Here is an 18,453-nt window from a genome sequence, read left to right on the forward strand (position 1 = left end):
CTGGAGGGAGGGAGGGAGAGGGGGATTGGACAAAGGGGGAAGGCGAGGGGAGGAGGTTAGGAAAAGGTGAAAGCACACGGACGGACATGGATTACAGACAGACAGACGGTTAATCACACACTAAGACACGCTATATGTGTTACGAGTATACGAGTATACGAGTATACGAGTATACGACAACAGTTTTGCCTTACGGTGTGCATAGAGGCACACCCACACTTACGTACATATATACACACTTATATGCATGCAACCCTTTTGTTTGGGCCATGTCGGGGCTTCGCTGGTGCTGACAACCCCAGAGCATAGCAGCACATATGCATACGTGTAAACCTCGATTATGTACACACAGACGGGCCTCTCCTTGCCCTCGTCGTAGTGTTGGCATGACCTGACACATACAGATATACACACATACATACAGACAGACTCATACACGTACACATACACACGTACACATAAACGCACCTTGCCGGTCCTCCTCTCCAGCGCCCTCATCCTCCTCTTGAAGGCCGCATTCTCGTACGCCGCAATCCGGCCCTGAATGGTCACCTGGCGGTCTCGGAGCCGGCTGAGGTCCGCCTCCGTCTCAGCCCTCTCAACTCGGAGCTTGGCCAGGACAGCCTAGGGGGAGAGAAGGGGGAAGAGGGGACGGGAAGGCACCGTTTGCACGTATGTATGATGTGTGAAACAGGGGGGTGTATCTTCGCCCGTGGCAGCTACCCTGCGAAACCCTGCCTTCCCCGGTATTTCGGGGCACCCTCATCCAGTCACCCTAGTCAACTTCTCAGTGGATCGCTCAGGTTCCGCACCCACCACCGGCATCCAACGGAATCTGCCGGGTCGACTGCGGCCCAACTCCGTTCCTGGTCGGCTCGCAGGTTAACTTTATCCCGGGTCACCACCGTCCATCAACTAGGGGCGCTATGCCTTCCACCATCGGAAGGACTTTGACCCTAATGGGTATCGATCCCGGGATCTCCCGGGGGCAATAGTCGCGCCTTACCAGTAGTGCCAAACCCTATATATGTATGCACACACATACACACATTTTCCCACCTCAATGCCCAACAGCACTGTCTTCCGGCTTTCCTCCGTGGGCGATTCGTAAAAGGACGCCCGGGCTGTTTCGTACTCCCTACGAGCCGCCTCCACTGCCCGCTGCTGCTGCTCCAACCTTTGAGGAAGAGTAAGAGACAGAGTGAGAGAGTGGGAGTGAGAGAGTGAGACAGATACGGATAAGTGAGTTGATGAATACATGCAGCACTAAAGGGCGAGGGGGGTCCGCGTTCCCTTCCCCACCCCTCTCACACACACACACACACGCTGTCTCTCTACCACTTCGCTAAACTACCTTAGGAGGCAGTGCTCTTACCTGGCCGACAGCTCCAGGATGAGCGATGCAACTTCATCCCAGGACTGCTGCTCAGCCATGACGTCGATATCGCCACCCTGAGGGGACAAGGTGGGACAAGAGTGTGCGTATGTGGGGAAGGAAATAGGAAAGGGAAGGGGGACCCCGATGGGAGGGCGCCGCAGAAGAAATGGAGGGAGGAATAGAGGAGGAGAGGGAGAGAGAGGGGGGGTGCAGGATCAAGCCGGCTCATGCTGGCTGGTAATGGCGCTGTGCCGGGGCCAGAGAGAGGTGTGTGCAGGACTGTGGGTGGGTGGGTGGCAGAGATGGAGGGCGCCAGGAGGCCGAAGACGTTTGCACATGTATGTAGTCGCACACCGTACCTGGTCTGACGAGACGGAGATGTCCTCCCCATCGTCGCCCAGGCCGCTGCTTCGTCTCCCCCTGTACAGCCGTACAGCCGTACAGTCAGGACGGGGAATCGCGCAAACACACAGGTCGGTAAAGGTGGCATATGAGGTTTTCAGAAAAACACATGCAACCCTGTCCGCTAATCCTTCAACATTTCCTCCTGCCCTTCAAAGTCGGCTCCACACACCAAAACACACGCACACGCACGCACCTGTCAGCCATGAGTACGGTCACATCCACCTCCAGTGGTTCCAGTCTGGCAGCTAGCTCCGAAATCATCCTCTCCCTCTCCTCCAGGGAGGAACGCAGGAAATCGCACTGCTGCTGCTGCTGCATTTGGAGAGTCTGAAGTGGCGTGGAAGAGGGCAAGTGGGAGGGCGGAAAGTCGTGACGGCGTGTTACATACAGAGTACTGTGAACCCCAAAGGTGCAGGATGAGATTGCGCGGGAAGAGATAGCGAGTGTGCATGTGCCAAATGGCTGAGGGAATGTGTACACGTGTATGTGTACATGTTTTTCCCCTTAAAAAGGCTAACTACAGTACCGAAGAAGTGCACGACAGGCCTAGGCGTTAAAGGAAGCCCCCCTCCCCCGCCCTCCCGCTCGCACCTTCCACCTCCTCTTCTTCACCCTCTTCCTCTCCAGCAGCTCTTTGCCGGCGGACACGTCCGAGGTCAGCGCCTCGATCTGCAAATGCAGCCCCTCGCCGTCGGAGCGCAGGGAGGCTATCTCTGTGCCGCGACGACTGATCTCGGCTTGGAGGGAGTCGCGCTGCTGCTTGAACTGCACGGTGTGTGTGTGTGGGGGGGGGGTTGTAGGTGGGTAAAAAGGGGCGGGGTAGGTTGGCTCCGTGGGGGGTTAGGGCAACGTCAGCTCGAGGGAGGGAAGTGTGTCAACAGGGGACTTCGCGACGGGGAGAGGGGAGAGGTGCGAGCCCACCGCAGGCCCCTACGACCTGCCTCCTTCATCGCTACACCTGTCACCGGCCATCGCAACCCCCTCCCCGGCAAATGTCCGTGGTTTCCACGGTTTCCCATCTCGGCGCGCCACCTCACCTTCCCATAAACACCATGCATTTCTTCCCCCCTTTTTTTCCCCACACCTCCCCTCCATCTCTCTTTCCCCCCCCCACACACACACACACGCCGCACCTAACCCCAATCTTCCTCGCCCCAACCACCCACCGTTCTCTCCAGGGCCGTCTTCTCTCCCAACAGCCTCTCCACCTGCTTTCAAAGCCTCTGCCTCTCCTCGCCCGCGGGGGCTATTTCGGCCTCCCAGGACTGCATGGCGTCAGCCTGGGGCTAAACCCCCTCCTTGGCCCCCCCTGTATTGGGGGCGGGGGGGTGTTTGAAAAAAACCAAAAGTGGTTTTACTGAGGGTAAAGGAAAGGAAGACATGACATATGACTATGGGGTGGTGTATTGGGTGCGGGGCCGGGGCCGGGGAGGAATAAAAAACACATGGAGGGGTGACCACTCCTGGAGAGCTCTGTAAATGGACTGGCGGCGGGAGCAATTAAAAGGTGGCCAGGTTTGAAGAGCTAGACCTTGGAAGGGCGAAGGGGTAAAAAGGGCCGTCAGGCAAAGAGCTAGCGAATTCGAGGGGTGAAAAGCAAGAAACCGAAACCAGGGCAAGCCCAAGGATATCCGGCCTCGACTCCACCCCACGCTCAACCCGCCACCCGCACCCTGAGCCCGTCCCCAACCGGCTCCTAACACCCACTCTAGCTGAATCTCCGCATCCTCCGCCCTCCGCATGGCGTTCTCCAGCTCCTGCTTCACTTTGTCACACTCCTCCTTAGCGGCACTCAGAGCTCGATCCAGGGAACCGATCTGGGGGAGGAAAGGGTGTCAGGGTGATTGAGAGAAGCGGGAGAAAAGCGGAGTTGCGATGTGCGCAGGGCCCCGGCTTTAGCGAGCTAGGAGTCAATATAAGCAGCTGTACCGCGAGGTGTGGACCGGGTGAGAGCAGGACGGCACCCCAACGATGGCCCAACCCGGCACAAACGACGAGGACAAGGGAAGAAGAAGATACTGCTACCGCCGCCGCTGCTGCTGCTGCTGATGATGATAATGATGATGATGATGATGATGATGATGATGATGATGATGATGATGATGATGATGATGATGATGATGATGTGCAAGATGAGCAAATTACCAACTGCCCATGGTGTCCAAATTACCAACTGCAGCTCCTTAGGGGGTATCAGGGGTTTCGCGGAGAGGCCAGTGGCGCCCAGGGCACATGTAGAGGGACAGAGGTTTGCAGTTCTATTGCGCTATTGCATGAAATGCCACCATACGTTCTTTTTGCATGCACCAAATGTATGCATGTCTCGACGCGCCGCTGCTCGCGGACCGCACCCACCATCGCCTTCTTGTTCTCAATGTCCAGCAGCGCCGCCGTGAGGGAGTTCTGCACCTGCTCGGCCGCGTTCTTGGCCGAGTCCGAGGCGGCTGCCAGCGCCGCCATCTCGTTGCTCTTGTGCTCTATCTTGCCCTCCAGGGTGCGAACCTGAGGGAACAAGGTTCGCGGAGGCCGGGGCGGGGCGGAGAGGGAGCTGGGGTGGGCAATGGAGAAAACGGGGGATTTGGAAGAGGAGGAATAGACGCCGAAGGGTGTAGGTTGAGGCACGGGTTGGAGGGTAACGGGATGGGATGGGGAAGGCATAAAAAGCGCATGAGGAGCACTGGGGACCACTAAAACCAAAAGAGTACCGGAATAAGGCCAACAACGGCACCAAAGGAGGTCACATTACATGTTGGTCGCGGGCTATTCAGGGAGTGTGTCACGTGTGTCTGTATGTGTGTGTATGTGTGTGTGTGTGCATCGCGTCAAAGGTACTCCTGTCGCTCCACCTGGACCTGGACCCACCTGTCGTTCCATCCTGAACAGGCTCCACTGCAGGTCCCCGGCCCGTTTGGTGGCGTCCAGGAACTGCCGCTTGCAGTAGCCGCGTGCAGCGTCCTGCGGGCGAGGAAAACGAAGGGAAAGCGGGGTCGTGGCGTGGTGGTGGTGGTGGTGAGAGGAAGGTGGGGAGTGGGTGGTGGTGAGAGGAGGGTGGTGAGGAGGAGGTGGTGAGGGGAAGGTGGGGAGTGGTTGGTGGTGAGAGGAAGGTGGGGAGTGGGTGGTGGTGAGAGGAAGGTGGGGAGTGGGTGGTGGTGAGAGGAGGGTGGGGAGTGGGTGGTGGTGAGAGGAGGGTGGTGAGGGGAAGGTGGTGAGGAGGAGGTGGTGAGGAGGAGGTGGTGGTGAGGTGGTGAGGGGAAGTCAGTGGAATGTGGGGTAAGTAAAGTGACCGGGGGAGGAGGGGTCACCACCAGGAAGGGGCTCGGATACTGGAGGCCAGAAGGCCATGTGTTATCTTCACGACCAAACACTGGGTTACAAATCTGGCCTCATGCGACCCATGGGTTCCAGCAGTACTGGGTTTGAAGGTCACGATGCGACAAAACAAAATGTCGCAGGGTCACTGTCATAACATCGACCCATGGGTCACCATACCATCCTTACCTGTGCGGCGGCAGCTTTGGCGTAGACCACCATGGCACGTGACACCTCCGCAAGACTGTTTCTAGCAACCGCCAACTCCCGTTCCAACCGCTCTAACCGTACGTCCCGGACCTCTAAATCATGCTGCATCGTTATGGCTTTGGCCAGCAGCGTATTGCGCTCAACCTGGCGGTGTGTGTCCAGGAGGGGTTAAGGGAGTGTAAGGGGCGGCTTTAAGCGTATAACGAAAAGGATAGATACGACGGTCGGAAATCAGGAAGTCAGGTATTGTTGACAAAAGCATCTGTACAGGTCATGGAGAGTCCCGGGGTGCCATATGGCTCTGTGTGTGGTTTAAAATTCTGATCCGCGGGCAGGAGCTGGCGATGATAGTACTGTTTGTCAGTGTGAGCGTGGGCGTTATGGGTAGAGAAGGCGACGAAAGAGTAAAGGGGTGGGTGCGGGGGATTTGGACTGCAAGGTGGTAGGTGAGGTTGCGTGGCCAGGGTTTTCATCTCTGTAGTGAATTGACGGAGAGAGGAAGATAGAACGAGGCTGCTGCTAGTCAGGGAAGGAGAGCGGGTTCATGGGTGAGTACGGCTGGTGGGTGGAGAGCCGCAGGTAAACATCGGGAAAAGGAATCCAGGACTTTTTCCTGGGCAAATTAGAACCAAGCAGAAAATAACCCCTTTGTTAATATTCAGTTTGAACCAGGGTGGGAAACGTAGGATAGGGCTTTTCCGACAACTGGCAACCGCCAACGGACCACGAACCGCCTACCTGAGTGGACGCCAGATCGGTGCGCGTGATTTCCAGTGTACGACTTAGCTCGTCCGCCTGCTGGTCGACGGCCTCTTTGGCTCTGTGTACGGCAAAGGAGGGCATGCCGCGGGGAAAACACAAAAGCGCACGTTACAAGTACACATATTCTATTAGCCAGTTTGCGGCGCTCAGCACGAGACAGTGGGGCGTCTCTCTCTTTCCCGTCCCACCAGTCAGCACTTTACCAACAGCGGGCCCCACCCTGACCTCTCATCCTCGCACCACCACCTAACCTCCTAACACCCACACACTACAGGACGCGATGTGAAGCCGCCGCAGTTTCCCGCACCCCTTCCCTACCCCAACCCCTTTCCCTTCCCCTCTCTCCTTCCTCTCCTCTCACCGTTTCAGCCGCGTCAGAGCCTCCTCAGTGTCCCTCCAGTTGCCCTGCACCGTCCTCAGCTCTGTACCCACCTCCGCCAGGGACGTCTGCAGCTGGGCTACTGTGGCGCGAGTCTTGTCAAGGTCAACCTGGGGGGCCAAAGGGGGAAAGGGAGGGGGAAAGGGAGGGGGAAAGGGAGGGGGAAAGGGAGGGGGAGGGGGAAAATCATGTCATGATGCAAGAGGCAAAGGGGCACAGCTGCCGACACACGTCCCAAAGCGATGGGGCGGGGCGGCGGGCAGGGTTCTTCAGGGCGAGCCGGAGGCGGATGAGGCGGCGGAGCCGGGATAGGGGAAAGAGAAGGAGTGGAAAGGGAGAGGGCCAGGCAGCGTGTACGTGTATGTGTACAATCTTTTTTTCTGCACGCGTCGTCAGCGGCGGATTAGAGGGGTACAGACACACCGCGCACACACAAAAAGGGGGACACGCGACGGACGGAGGTTTTAAAACCCGCTCCCGTACAACACGACCCCCTGACGTACCTGTAGCTCGTGTTCCTTTACTTTGGTAGCCCGCAGGGTGTCGCGAACGTCGTACAGCGCCCGAGCGGTATTGGCGGTTGCTTCCGTCTGTGGCGGGCGGGGGGATTGAGGTGGATTCCATTAGTAAGCCGATTCTGCTGGGTTGGATTTCTGTGAGAAATCTTGGAGGAAACCTTCGAGCGAACCTTCGGGCAACCTCACATGTTTCATAATTATGGAGGTCGCGGCATGAAAGCAGCTGAATCAACCTAGGAAAAGGTGAGACGAAGGCATGCAACGACAAGAAGGTACAACAAAATTGAGCTGTATGGATGATTGGATGCTGCGTTATCGGTGTCAAGAAAGGTGACGAAAGAAACTCAAAAGGGGGCAAGTATGGGCTGGCGAGAGGGGGCGTGTACGACGCTCTCCTGCCGCTCCACGGTAACTCCCTCTGGGTGAATGGGTACCGAAATCCGATACCCTTATGAGACGAAAAAGACAACGACGCGCTATGTCGCAGAAATACCGTACATTCATAAGGTGGTACGAACGCACAACCGTACGAACCTGGTCGCGCCACATGCCGTACAGCTGCCTGGAGAGGTCACCAATTAGGTTTGCATACAGCACAGTCGCCTCGGCCCGAGCAGGCGCGTCCAGGGGGGGAAGCACCGGCGGCAACGCCATGACGTCGACGGCGCTGCTGCTGGCGGCGGCAGCGACGGCGGCGGCGGGGTCGCTGCCCTCAGCGCCACCGGCATCGTTGGAGCCGCCAGTCAGCGACTTGCGCGTCGCCGCGCGCAGGGACACTGCCGACGCCTCCGCAGCCGGCGGCAGGGTCGCCGCTGAGGCGCGTGTCGACGACTGCGCCGACGGCATCAGCGACAGCGACCCTGCCTTGCTGCCGCGTTGGGCTGGGTTGGAGCTGACGCTGACGCCGCTAGCTTCAGCTGATGGCTGCTGCTGCTGCATGGCTGCGTCGGCGGGGGAAGAGCTTAGCGGCGGCGGCGGTGCCGCCGTCGCGACGGAAATAGCGGGAACTATTCCGGCGGCCGTGTTGGCGGCCCCCTGGAGCAATGACGCGAGAGAGTTGACCAGCTGCGTATTTGGCTGCGGTGGCAGGTATAGGGAGTTGACGGTTGGAAGTTGTCAGTTTGGGTACAAGGGATTCAAAGTAAGTTCATAAGCAAATTTCCGGGAGAGAAACCAAATATTCCGGAGTTCCCCAACCACCCTACATTTCCCCACCCGTCCCGTCCGACCCCGACGCAAACCCGACCAACTCCCATACACACATACATACGCACATGCCGGGGCCCTCCCCAGGAAACACGCAAGGCGGGTGTCACCTCCGGTTGTTCGCTCCATTCCCTGGGACCTCACTTCGCTCTTCCTCGCACCCTATTCGCTGGACCTCCACATTTTACCCCATGACTATATATGATGTGGCCACTTACCACAACACGCGATGGGTGGATGGATGCATGGATGGGTAGATACACTCACCCGGAGCGCCTTTTCCAGCGTTAGTGCGTCGTACACGCCCCTCACGTGATCCAGGATCCGGGTGGCTCGTTCCTCCGCTGCCTCCAGCTCCGAAGTCAGATGGTCACGTTGCATGACGAGGTCCGCCTGTACGGCAAAAGGAGGAGGCGGTAGGTACAACACTGTAGTACACACAGCGTCAACAGCTGGTTGCGTAAAACACGGTGTTTGGCCGATCCACACCACACCACACCCGCACCTCACCTGCGCTACGGCTGCGTCTGACAGCTTCGCCGTGGCACTAACGAGCTGCGCCTGTAGCCGTACCCTGCCGTACGGCATGACAGGAGGGAAAGGAGCGCAACATGTCGGGGGAGTGTGTGTGTGTATGTGTGTGTTGTGTGTGTGTGTGTGTTGTGTGTGTGTGTGTGTTGTGTGTGTATGTGTGTGTTGTGTGTGTGTGTGTGTGTGTGTCTGTATGCAGCATGCGGTGGCAATGGAAGGTTTTAAGGTATATGCCTGGCGGTACATCGCAATGGTACGGAATATTCCCCCGAACACCCTCCTCAGTGCCTTTTACCTACACCCTCACACCACACACGCGAACATATGTGCACATACAAATATCTATATCACATATGTATCTGTATATTCAACGTGTATATCCAAACACACACACACACACACTCCTTCCCCCCATTCCCCCTGCTCACCTCTCCTCGACCTCCGCCACGTACTTGGTCACTGCAGCCTGATGGGCCTGGCGCTCCCGCTCCAATGACGTCTATACATGCGTATGACAAGAAGCGAATCGTACAGCAGAGATCAAGCCCCGCCGTGCGAATGCGGTTACGGGTAATGCGGCGAACATTAACATTTCGGTTAGCTTGGGACTTGGTCCGTCGCCGTCATCGCTTCTCCACCCGATGAGTATTATTTACACCTCCACAGCACCCACTCTCCCCACACCCGCACCCGCACACCCACACCCTCACACCCACACCCTCACACCCACACTCTCTCTCTCTCACACACACACGCATAGCTCTATCCACGGGGCCCCCGGGGCCTCTGGTCGACCCCCCCGGGTCTACCCCCAGGTAACTTTGTGCCTACAGTAAGCACACCCAACCCAACCCCCCATCCATGCACCCCTGGAAAACCTCCTACTGATCTTTCCACTTGTGAGCCAACCTAATGCAGCACCTTAGCGCGGCTGCACCCGGGCAGGTGCTCTGTAAACACCCCCTAAGGAACCCCACCAAGACCACAAACTTCACCTACGCTCTGCAAACACCCCCTAAGGAACCCCACCAAGACCACAAACTTCACCTACAACTTCACGGCGCAACATCATATGACCTTCCCTCCCAACACACGGCAAAGGATGTTTCCCCCTCCCCCCTCCCACACACATCCCCCCTCTTCCCTCCTCCTTCCCCCCCTTGCCCTACCCGCCAACCTAACCTCTCACCTCTGCGGCCGCCACCACTCACCCCAACCGCCCCTCACCCCAACCGCCCCTCCTCCCACCTGCAGCTCCGCCACCTGGCCCTTGAGCACCTGCCTCGCTGCCCTCTCCTCCGCGTGCGCATTAGTCAGCCAGGCCACCGCCTGCTCTGTGTTGACTGAGTCCTGCTTGGCCTGAAGGGTGGTGGTGGTTGAGGAGGCCCAGACAGACGCGGGAATGGGAAGACGTGGCAATAGTTGGCGACTCCAGGGGCGAGGGAGGGAATAGGATATCCCTGGGTGCATGGAACCATCCGCCCACCCACCCACCCACCCCAGGTAGCAGTCACACACTTATCCGCCGTCACCCTGTGCAAACGGAGGAGGGCGACAAGAGGACAGGGCAGGAGAGGTGGAATGGGCTCTTCCTGCCATTACTCCCGTTGATTCATGGGGCCCTATGTCAACCCCGTGTTTGTCCGGAGAGGGGTGCAGGTCAAGGGTCCCTTACCTCGGCCAGCTGTTCCTTAGCGAACAGCAGCTCCGCCATGGCAACTTGTTGGGACTGGTAGAGCTTGAGGTAGTCGGAACGGAAGGCGACCTGGATGATAAGGGGTGTGGAGGGAGGGCAGAGAGGGCGGAGGAGGGAGGGAAACATGAGCGAATACTCCAACAACTAGGCCAGGGAGGCCAGGTAAGGAAGAGGGTTAAGGGGAGAGGCTGAAAGAAGAAAAGGGAGCTAGGAAGGGAGGACATGTGATGCAGAAGGGCAGGGGGTAACGATTAGGGAAAAGAAAGGTAAGTGAGGAGTACAACTACCCCCACCAGCCCCCAACCGCACCTGCAAGGCGCTCTCCGCAATGGTGAGGAAGCCCTTCCAGACGTTGGAAAGAATCTCCGTACGGAATTCGTTGTGCGATAAAATGTCCTAACGGAAGGTTGTGCGTGTGTGTATTGCGGAGGGGAAAGGGCCAGGGGGTGGGAGGCCGGCGGTGGCGTACCGTCAAATGGGGGGTAAAACGTCATGAAAGTGCTGGTCTTGGACATACATACATACATTCACACATTCATTCACACATACATTCACACATACATTCACACATTCATTCACACATACATTCACACATTCATTCACACATACATTCACACATACATTCACACATACATTCACACATGCATTCACACATACATTCACACATACATTCACACATTCATTCACACATACATTCACACATACATTCACACATACATTCACACATACATTCACACATGCATTCACACATACATTCACACATGCATACATGCGAATGATGATCCCTTCGCAACATCACATGCAAGCATGGGATGCCCACCCCGAGTACCCGACGCCCGGACAAAAGGTTCAACGTCGAAATGGCTGCACAGGTCTACACTACACTACACTACACTCACCCCCATGCGTTATTGCATGGGGGTGGGTCTGGAAGGGCGTTTGTGTTCGGTGGCCAGGTCCTCGGTCAGAAGACGTGTGCCGCAGCAGCCGCAATCTGCCGGTAAACATCAATTGCCGATGTCCACTTAAAAACAACCGTCTCTTTCCCCCCCTTCCCCACCACACTACACTCAACCCCTGCCCCCCTCGCCCTCCTGCGTCAGACCCCTGCCCCACTCTGCACCTGCATCACGTCGAAGAAGCCCACCGTGTAGACATACATACAGCGGTACAGCCGGTCAATGGCCTCATTGGACAGCCCCGCACCCAGCAGCTCCACCCGGGTCAGACCGTAGCTGGCCAGACCCTGAGCAGGGGGAAAAGGGAGAAGGAAAGTGCGGAGGTGGGGGAAGGACGGGGTAAGGAGGCGGAGGAAGAGGGGGAAGGGAAAACACAGAAAGCGGACGGGGACTCGAACCAGGAACAAGGGGCTAAAGGGGAAAATGTGAGACAACGTTACGCCGAAGCAGAAGGGAGGGAGGCGGAAGAGGGTAGCGGGAGCCACTCAAGGATGTGCAGGGGGGGGTCGCCTTTTCCCCCTAGTCCCTCGTGGCCCCAACAGGAGTTGACGGCCTTACTGCCACACGTACCTTGAGAGCGCTTGCGTCCACCTTCAGCGGGTCTGCGGACGACGATGGCCAACGGTCAATGACGTCAACGCGGGGTCAATGGCAATTGGAACTAACAGCAATGTGGGAAGTGATGGAGGGAAAAGCCGCTATCTGACACCAAGAGAACCGTTGACGATTGAAGCAAATGCCCAAGATAATGGAGGGAATCACAGTGGCATGCGGACAGAACCCAAAACACACAGACGCGTACACAGACGTACAGAATGATCTCGCGGCATCCCATCCCTCCTTTTCCAACACATGCACACACACACACACACACACACACAATCTCTGTTGCTATGCCCTTGTCATGTTTAACGATCACCGTCGCCATTTCCTTTTCACTGCTCAGGTGATTAGAACACACCCTCGCTGTTCGTTTAGATGCAGCCAATACGTCCCCCTTCCCAGGAGAGCACACGGTCCCGCTGGGCCCATGTCAATGACCCCTTTCGAGCCTCAGCACCCAACCCATCACGTTGGTGTCGGCAATTAATGGAATTGTGCTTCCCCACCCCATTACCTCCCGAACCTCCCCCTCCACCCCCCGCACCACCCCCCGCACCTCCCAATCCCTGTGGGCCCCCCAGGGCCGTGTGTCCTCCTCCTGCTGCCCCTCCGCTGCTGGCCCCCGTGTTGTCCAGCACCTGGTTGACCCACAGCTCCAAAAGGATGCGGCCGTACTCGCGCTTGTTCTCGCGAATAAGGGCCTGGCACGGGTTGGAAGAGGAGGGGAAGGGAGGTGTGTGTGTATATGTGTGGCGGTATTACAAGTGCACTAAGATGATGGCCCACACACAGCCGCCGCCTCACCCCTAATCAATGACGTGTACCAGCGTGCGCACAGCAATGTCAGCCGCGTTCACAGCACCAGTAGAAGCCCATTTGTCCCCCCGGGACACATCCTTTGTTTCTGGACGGTGACCCCTTCCCCAGGCACACTCATACGCGCATAGACTGAAAGGACCCACCATCTCCCGTTCCTTCTGGTCCAGTGCCAGGGAAGCCTGCAGACGGTCAGGGCAAGCGGATCCAGAAGTAAGCGTGCGACCCATGGGTCCGTGCAGGTAACGATGTGCGGCCCACCCACCAACCCCAAACGCCCGGGTGCGCAAAAGCGGTTGGCAGCCAGGCTTGAACCGCAGGTAAGTGTCTTACATCGCATTGCATTGCAAAGCATCGCGACGTGCCTCATGGCCGACTGGCGGGCAACCGCTCCCTGTGCCATCCCCACCGCCCGTTCGCTTTCATTTTTAACCTTATCCGGCCACCGCACCTGGTTTCCAGTCCACTTACCCGCACCAAATCCGTCCAATCTCCCACACCCCGCCCGTACACATTACCCCGCCCAAGGCCCCCATCCCAGCTCGCCTGTGCTGTTTGGCTTTCATCCACAACCACATCGTTCGCACCATCACCCGTATGCACATGGACGCAAAAACCTTCCCGTGCGTGTCTTCCCCCCAACTGCGAAGCTACGTCCTCAGCTCCCGCAACCCAGATTCCCACCCAAATCCCGCCCTCGTCTCCCAACCCTTGTCCCTTGCGGCCCCTCTCCCACTACCCACCTGCAGCACTGTCCTGTGGTCTCCATCCACCATAGACCGGGTCAGCAGGGCCGCCTTCCGAGCCCTCCGAGCGGGACTAACACCCGGGCTCACGTCGTCCACCATGACAGAGTCAAACGCCTCAACAGCCGTGTCTGGAAGAAGGGGGTATGGGGAGAAGGGAGAGGGTTGCGTGTGGCGACGGCTTTAGAGTTTAAACAAAAGGGAAGGGAAGGGGAATGATGAATGAGAACTGGGAAGGCGAGGGGGTTACTGTGGAGGATGGCTGCGACAGAGGAGATAGACAACCCACAACGCGCTTTTACGGCCGCCGCATTGCACCAAGAAGCTTTCACAGCATCGCATCGGGGCGAACATAATCCCCTCCATCGGCGCCGCTGCGGGTTACAGCACAGCACCAGCGGCAGCATCAACAGCAGCAGCGGCTTTTCCAACAGCATTCAGTCTCTGACCGGCCCCGCACGGTTCCCAATTTCAGTCGTGACCATCGCATGACGAAGCGGGAACGGGTGACAGGGAAACCTGTGGCCACATCGAAACCCAAGCCAGGACACAGGTCTACAGCCAGACTGGAATCCCGATCTGGGTCGCGGTCAGGAGGCGCTAGAGCGTAGACAGCCAGGGCCGCGGCCTCCTTCCGAGGCTCCGATCCGCATGACGCCGAGACCCAGGGCCGTTCCCTTGGCATCTCCATGTCATATCCCAAGTGCTTTTTGTGACGCGACAAGGTGAACAGGGAGATGGCGGGTGCCTGTGGGTGCCTGTGGTTCGGGGTTGGGGCGGGCTGGCAGGTGGTAGCGCACCTTTAGGCCGGTTAAGCGGCGGAAGGTGGGCCGACGGGGCCGAGCGGCCGTCCGGCAGCGCCACGGCAGGTTCCCCTGGAAGGCCGGTTTGGGATGTGCGGCCATTGCCGTATGGCTGCAAGATTGGAGGGAGGAACGGCGGTATGGTGAACGGCGCTCTGGTGGTGCAGCTGGTTTGCACGGTAATGGAGAATGCCATTTAGGGGCAGCCACGCTGGGTGTATGTCAGCGCCTGGTGTGGTTGCAAGCAGATTCTGGTATACAGCTGGCGTCTTGGTAAGGTGGACACCTAATTCTCAACAGACTCAAGTAAATAGCTATGCCCCTGGTTGATATGTTGTTTATAGTGAATTTTAAGTGGCCTTAGGAATTGAAGACAATTCAAACCTCGCATAACATTTACATATATATTATTGTTTACTCCATGGGGTTTCAGAAGACAAAGCCATGCAACCCCAGCATTCCATGGTGCGCACCAGCGGCTCCAGCCGAGCACTCCCTTTCCGCCTGGGCCCCAGATTTGTCATCACTTGCTGCTGCGACATGGCTCCTGTCGCTGCAGGCAAGCACCTATTACTTCAGTTTCTTATAGCTCATCATTTTAAGGCACGGGCGACAGCCCAGCATACTTTGAGACATCATAAGCGCGTATACATTAAAGCTTGGTGTTCTTTGGTTCAGCAACCGCAGAAGACCGAATGTCGTATCTGGTTTCGGAGGACGTCCCCAAATGACAAAAACGCCAAGTTATTCATGGGGCTTCAACGCTGATCGTTTCGCGTCATCTCTGTCTGACTCCTACATGACACCACAGCTTGTAAATTGATTCTAAACACAGAAACAAGCTTCCGCGGTGTTCCGGTACACAATGTCCTGCAAGTCCGATGTCCGTTACAATTTCTCTCGAGCTTCTGGTAGGTGAAACCTCCTCCATGTACGTATGTTGGATCTGGCGTTAAAGTCATACATTTGGAACCTGCTTGTCTCGTCCTGCGTTTGTGCCGTACTGAAACATGGCACCTGAATTCAAACAGAATATGACGAGTACGTGTATGGGGCAGCAAGGCCTGGTGCGGTTGGGCAACGATGCTTTAACCCAGATGACAAGGTCACTCCAGCCGAAGGTAACTCGCCCAGGCGAACCTTGCCACGCTGGCCTCATTGAAGGCCCGTGCCTCACAATGTCTAACTGAAAAGGCATGCCGCCAACTGCTCCCTGACTTGGATGCTTCCTCCCTGCTCCCCTGCCCCGTTTCCTCGCGCGCTTGCTTGGGTTCCGAACATGCATTCTTGCAGTCGTCTTGTGTCTTCTTTCCCAACATTCGTCGTCTCCACCTGCACTCGCCCTCCCCTTCTTCCCCTTCACCTTCTTGCCTCCCCTTCGCCTCATGGCCTCCCCTTCACCTCCGTACTTGTCTCCCTTTCTCGCCCAGGTTTTTCGCCCACTTAAACGCTCACTTAACAGTTTTTTACAACTGGCTCCCCCGCGGCTGGCCCGCCTTCACTCTTCATTCCGTCTCCCGCTCCCCCTTCACCACCGGAAATTCACCCTCCCTGGACTGCTGTTCCCTTTGTAAAATCGCCCCGAACCCCTGACCACCAATCCCCAAACCCGACCTTCCCTGAACCCCTCGCGCTTCAGTGGAGGAGTGGTCGGATTTTATGTCGCGCCACGGCGTTCAGCGTGTGGTATCTCTGCTGAGCGATACCGAGCTAGACACATACAGCGAGCCGCTGCCGCCGGCGCTGGCCGCACGCTTCCGGCGCGCAGTGGTGCTGGACGCCAAGGCTCCAGGGGCGGTGGATAAACTGGTCACAGAGTTGAAGGACGCGGTGGATGCCAAGGAGAAGGTACGGCGGGCTAGATGTACAGCAGATGTACAGCAGGCAGTACAGCAGCCCTGTGGGTGGACTGTGCTCAAAAACCCGTAAGGGAGCCTTGACTGCCTTCATCCTCTGATAGGTGTTTGATTGCGTTGCTGTTGGATAGCCGCCTGATGTGCTGTCTGTACACTCCTGCTATGTATGCGCCATGTGGGCCCTACGGGATCACAGGTATTGGTGCACTGCTGGGGAGGCGGCGGCCGTACGGGGATAGCGCTGGCGGCGTGGCTCGTTCGAAACCACGGGCTGATTCCGGAGCAGGCGGGCAGCCATGTGGAGCAGTACAGCAAAGCGCAGGGGGCGTCCAGGCGCGCAGACGTGGCACAGCTGCGAGACTTCCTGGGCAGCGGTCGCGACGGCAGCTGAAGGGCGGGAGAAGATGCGGTTGGAGTAGGAGGGCCAGTGGCCGGTTGTTAGAGATAAGACAGGATGAAGATAAGACAGGATGGCGAACAGAATTGAGGTTTCACCTCATTTTTTAGCTATTGGCGGAAAGGAGGCATGGCGATTTGGGGCATGAAGCGTTGCGGGCAAGAAGCGTATGATGTCCAGCTACGGGCTGTCGTATATATGTATACACATGGCGGCGCAGCAACCCGCTTACTTCCTGCTCGCGGGGATGGCTCTGCCGCCGCCACCGCCGCCGCCGCGGCTCCCGTCGCCGCCGCCGGGCCGCTTCCACGTAGGTGCGGCCTTAACCGCAGGTCCAGCCTTTGCTTGCTGCCAATACACAGCTCTCTCAGAAGTCACTCTCGAAAGTCAGTCAGTCTCAGTCTCAGCCTGCTGTCTCTCCGTCTCTCATGTCCCGGAGCATGTCCCTTAGCAGGGGAGCTATCTTGTCTGGCCGATGGCTGTCCGGATGGTCCTGTCACGACTTCCGGAACGTAACCGATATCTGTTTCTGGCGTCTAGTTCGGAGAGCTGGTAGGTAGATGAAAAGAAGTGTGTCGTGGGTAAGGGCCCATGATATCACGTGGTGGTTTCGTTGCCATCTCCTTGCCATTGGTATAGCTCCTTCTTTCTCGTGGCGTGGATGCTATGTATCCGTGGGCTCTAGCTGTGTCCGCAGCGTTCAATTCGTCACCCGCAACAATCGGTCATGAAATCAAAGGAAGCCGTGGTTCCTAATACTAGGAAAGGCCACGGAAACGCGAAAGTCCTGGAGGGTACGGCAATATAGATACGGTTGCGGCGATGAAGGCCGTGGTAATGTTCTGAGTGTTGTGGTTAAGGAAAGAGTTCCCCTACAGTTTTGAAAAAAGCCCAAAGGGGCATGGGCACAAACCACACCCGGCACGGCAACCGCTCCACCTTACATGCAAGCTTACGTGCAGCGAGGTATTCCGTAGAGGGGCGAGTGCGAGGGCTTTTATCCTGCCCATTCGGTTACCAGTCACAATCGCCTTGGCGCCAAAACCCTGGTACCTCCCAAAACCTGCCCCTCTCCAATTTTAACGTGACGGAGCGGCCAACCAAGGACTAGGAATGTAAGGGATATTGCGTGTGCGCTAGCTAGCACAAGGCTTGACGTGAGGTCGAGCGGGCCTCAAATTTGCTTTACCACGAGCGACGCATGTTGAAGGGTATCATGTTACAGTAGACTCCAAACATTTACAATTTTACCAAATCATGTATCCGTTACGGAGAGCTTAGTTTATAGGCGCCACGCCCAAAGCCCTGAAACAGAACAAGTGCCTCAGGAGCCCCGAGTTGAACCCAGAGCCGCATACTGGGTGAACGAACAAAGTCAGCGGGGACTACAAGACTGCTCTGCACCACCCAACGGCGAAAGGACACGAGTCCAGGATGATGACTCCCAGTTCAATGCCCTCCATCAACCTGTACGGCCCGTCCTATATGTACGACGCCCTAATGTTTACATGGCTCCCAGGAAGGAAGGATGATGTGGATGGCTAGGCAGGTAGGCTAACACGGTGTCACGCACATAACAATGCTGGTGATATGTACAGCAGTTGTGACACTGGGGGAGGTATCCGCATCACGACACCTTCAATTCGTGTCACCTAAATGATGTTCGCGGCGGCAGCCTTACTAGAGGTTAGATTCTAAGTTAGCGGCAGTTTTGGAGTGCTTGAATCACCACCAACTTACTACTTCTGAAAGAGAGACTTAGGTAATCGCCAAACAATTAATCATCGCTAATGGCGCCGGTGCAGGCAGCCTTTCCAAGAATAGCCGGGTGATGTACAAGAACAAGATGCATCACGCCCACACAAAAATTAATAATTTA

General features: G+C 57.1%; 3 protein-coding genes across 3 annotated transcripts in view; 1 reads left to right on the top strand and 2 right to left on the bottom strand.

Moving 5' to 3' along the window:
* Positions 1-2,841, bottom strand: part of VOLCADRAFT_105140 (uncharacterized protein) — a gene marked incomplete at its 5' end in the record, with an annotated part of 11,613 nt that extends 8,772 nt beyond the window's left edge. Inside the window, 7 exons of the mRNA XM_002951559.1 lie at positions 469-624; positions 1,060-1,177; positions 1,376-1,452; positions 1,738-1,798; positions 1,977-2,110; positions 2,375-2,548; positions 2,821-2,841. Of these exons, the coding sequence (XP_002951605.1) occupies positions 469-624; positions 1,060-1,177; positions 1,376-1,452; positions 1,738-1,798; positions 1,977-2,110; positions 2,375-2,548; positions 2,821-2,841 (741 nt within the window). The remainder of the gene's footprint in view (positions 1-468; positions 625-1,059; positions 1,178-1,375; positions 1,453-1,737; positions 1,799-1,976; positions 2,111-2,374; positions 2,549-2,820) is intronic.
* A 442-nt stretch (positions 2,842-3,283) lies between these two features.
* Positions 3,284-14,845, bottom strand: VOLCADRAFT_92103 (uncharacterized protein; the record flags this gene model as incomplete). Its single annotated transcript, XM_002951560.1, has 22 exons — positions 3,284-3,314; positions 3,491-3,600; positions 4,139-4,285; positions 4,646-4,738; positions 5,282-5,446; positions 6,041-6,122; positions 6,426-6,553; positions 6,947-7,033; positions 7,496-8,038; positions 8,435-8,560; positions 8,678-8,741; positions 9,127-9,197; positions 9,947-10,057; positions 10,374-10,463; positions 10,704-10,790; positions 11,518-11,640; positions 11,924-11,955; positions 12,513-12,657; positions 12,919-12,954; positions 13,516-13,649; positions 14,319-14,433; positions 14,795-14,845. 22 exons carry the CDS (start codon positions 14,843-14,845, stop codon positions 3,284-3,286), a joined length of 2,571 nt encoding a protein of 856 aa, XP_002951606.1.
* Positions 14,846-15,186: 341 nt separating this feature from the next.
* Positions 15,187-16,568, top strand: VOLCADRAFT_92104 (uncharacterized protein; the record flags this gene model as incomplete). The annotated part of the gene is made up of 3 exons (XM_002951474.1): positions 15,187-15,232; positions 15,961-16,169; positions 16,374-16,568. 3 exons carry the CDS (start codon positions 15,187-15,189, stop codon positions 16,566-16,568), a joined length of 450 nt encoding a protein of 149 aa, XP_002951520.1.
* Positions 16,569-18,453: the final 1,885 nt, after the last annotated feature.

Source organism: Volvox carteri (assembly GCF_000143455.1).
Source record: "Volvox carteri f. nagariensis unplaced genomic scaffold VOLCAscaffold_24, whole genome shotgun sequence".
Taxonomy (NCBI): Eukaryota; Viridiplantae; Chlorophyta; class Chlorophyceae; order Chlamydomonadales; family Volvocaceae; genus Volvox; species Volvox carteri.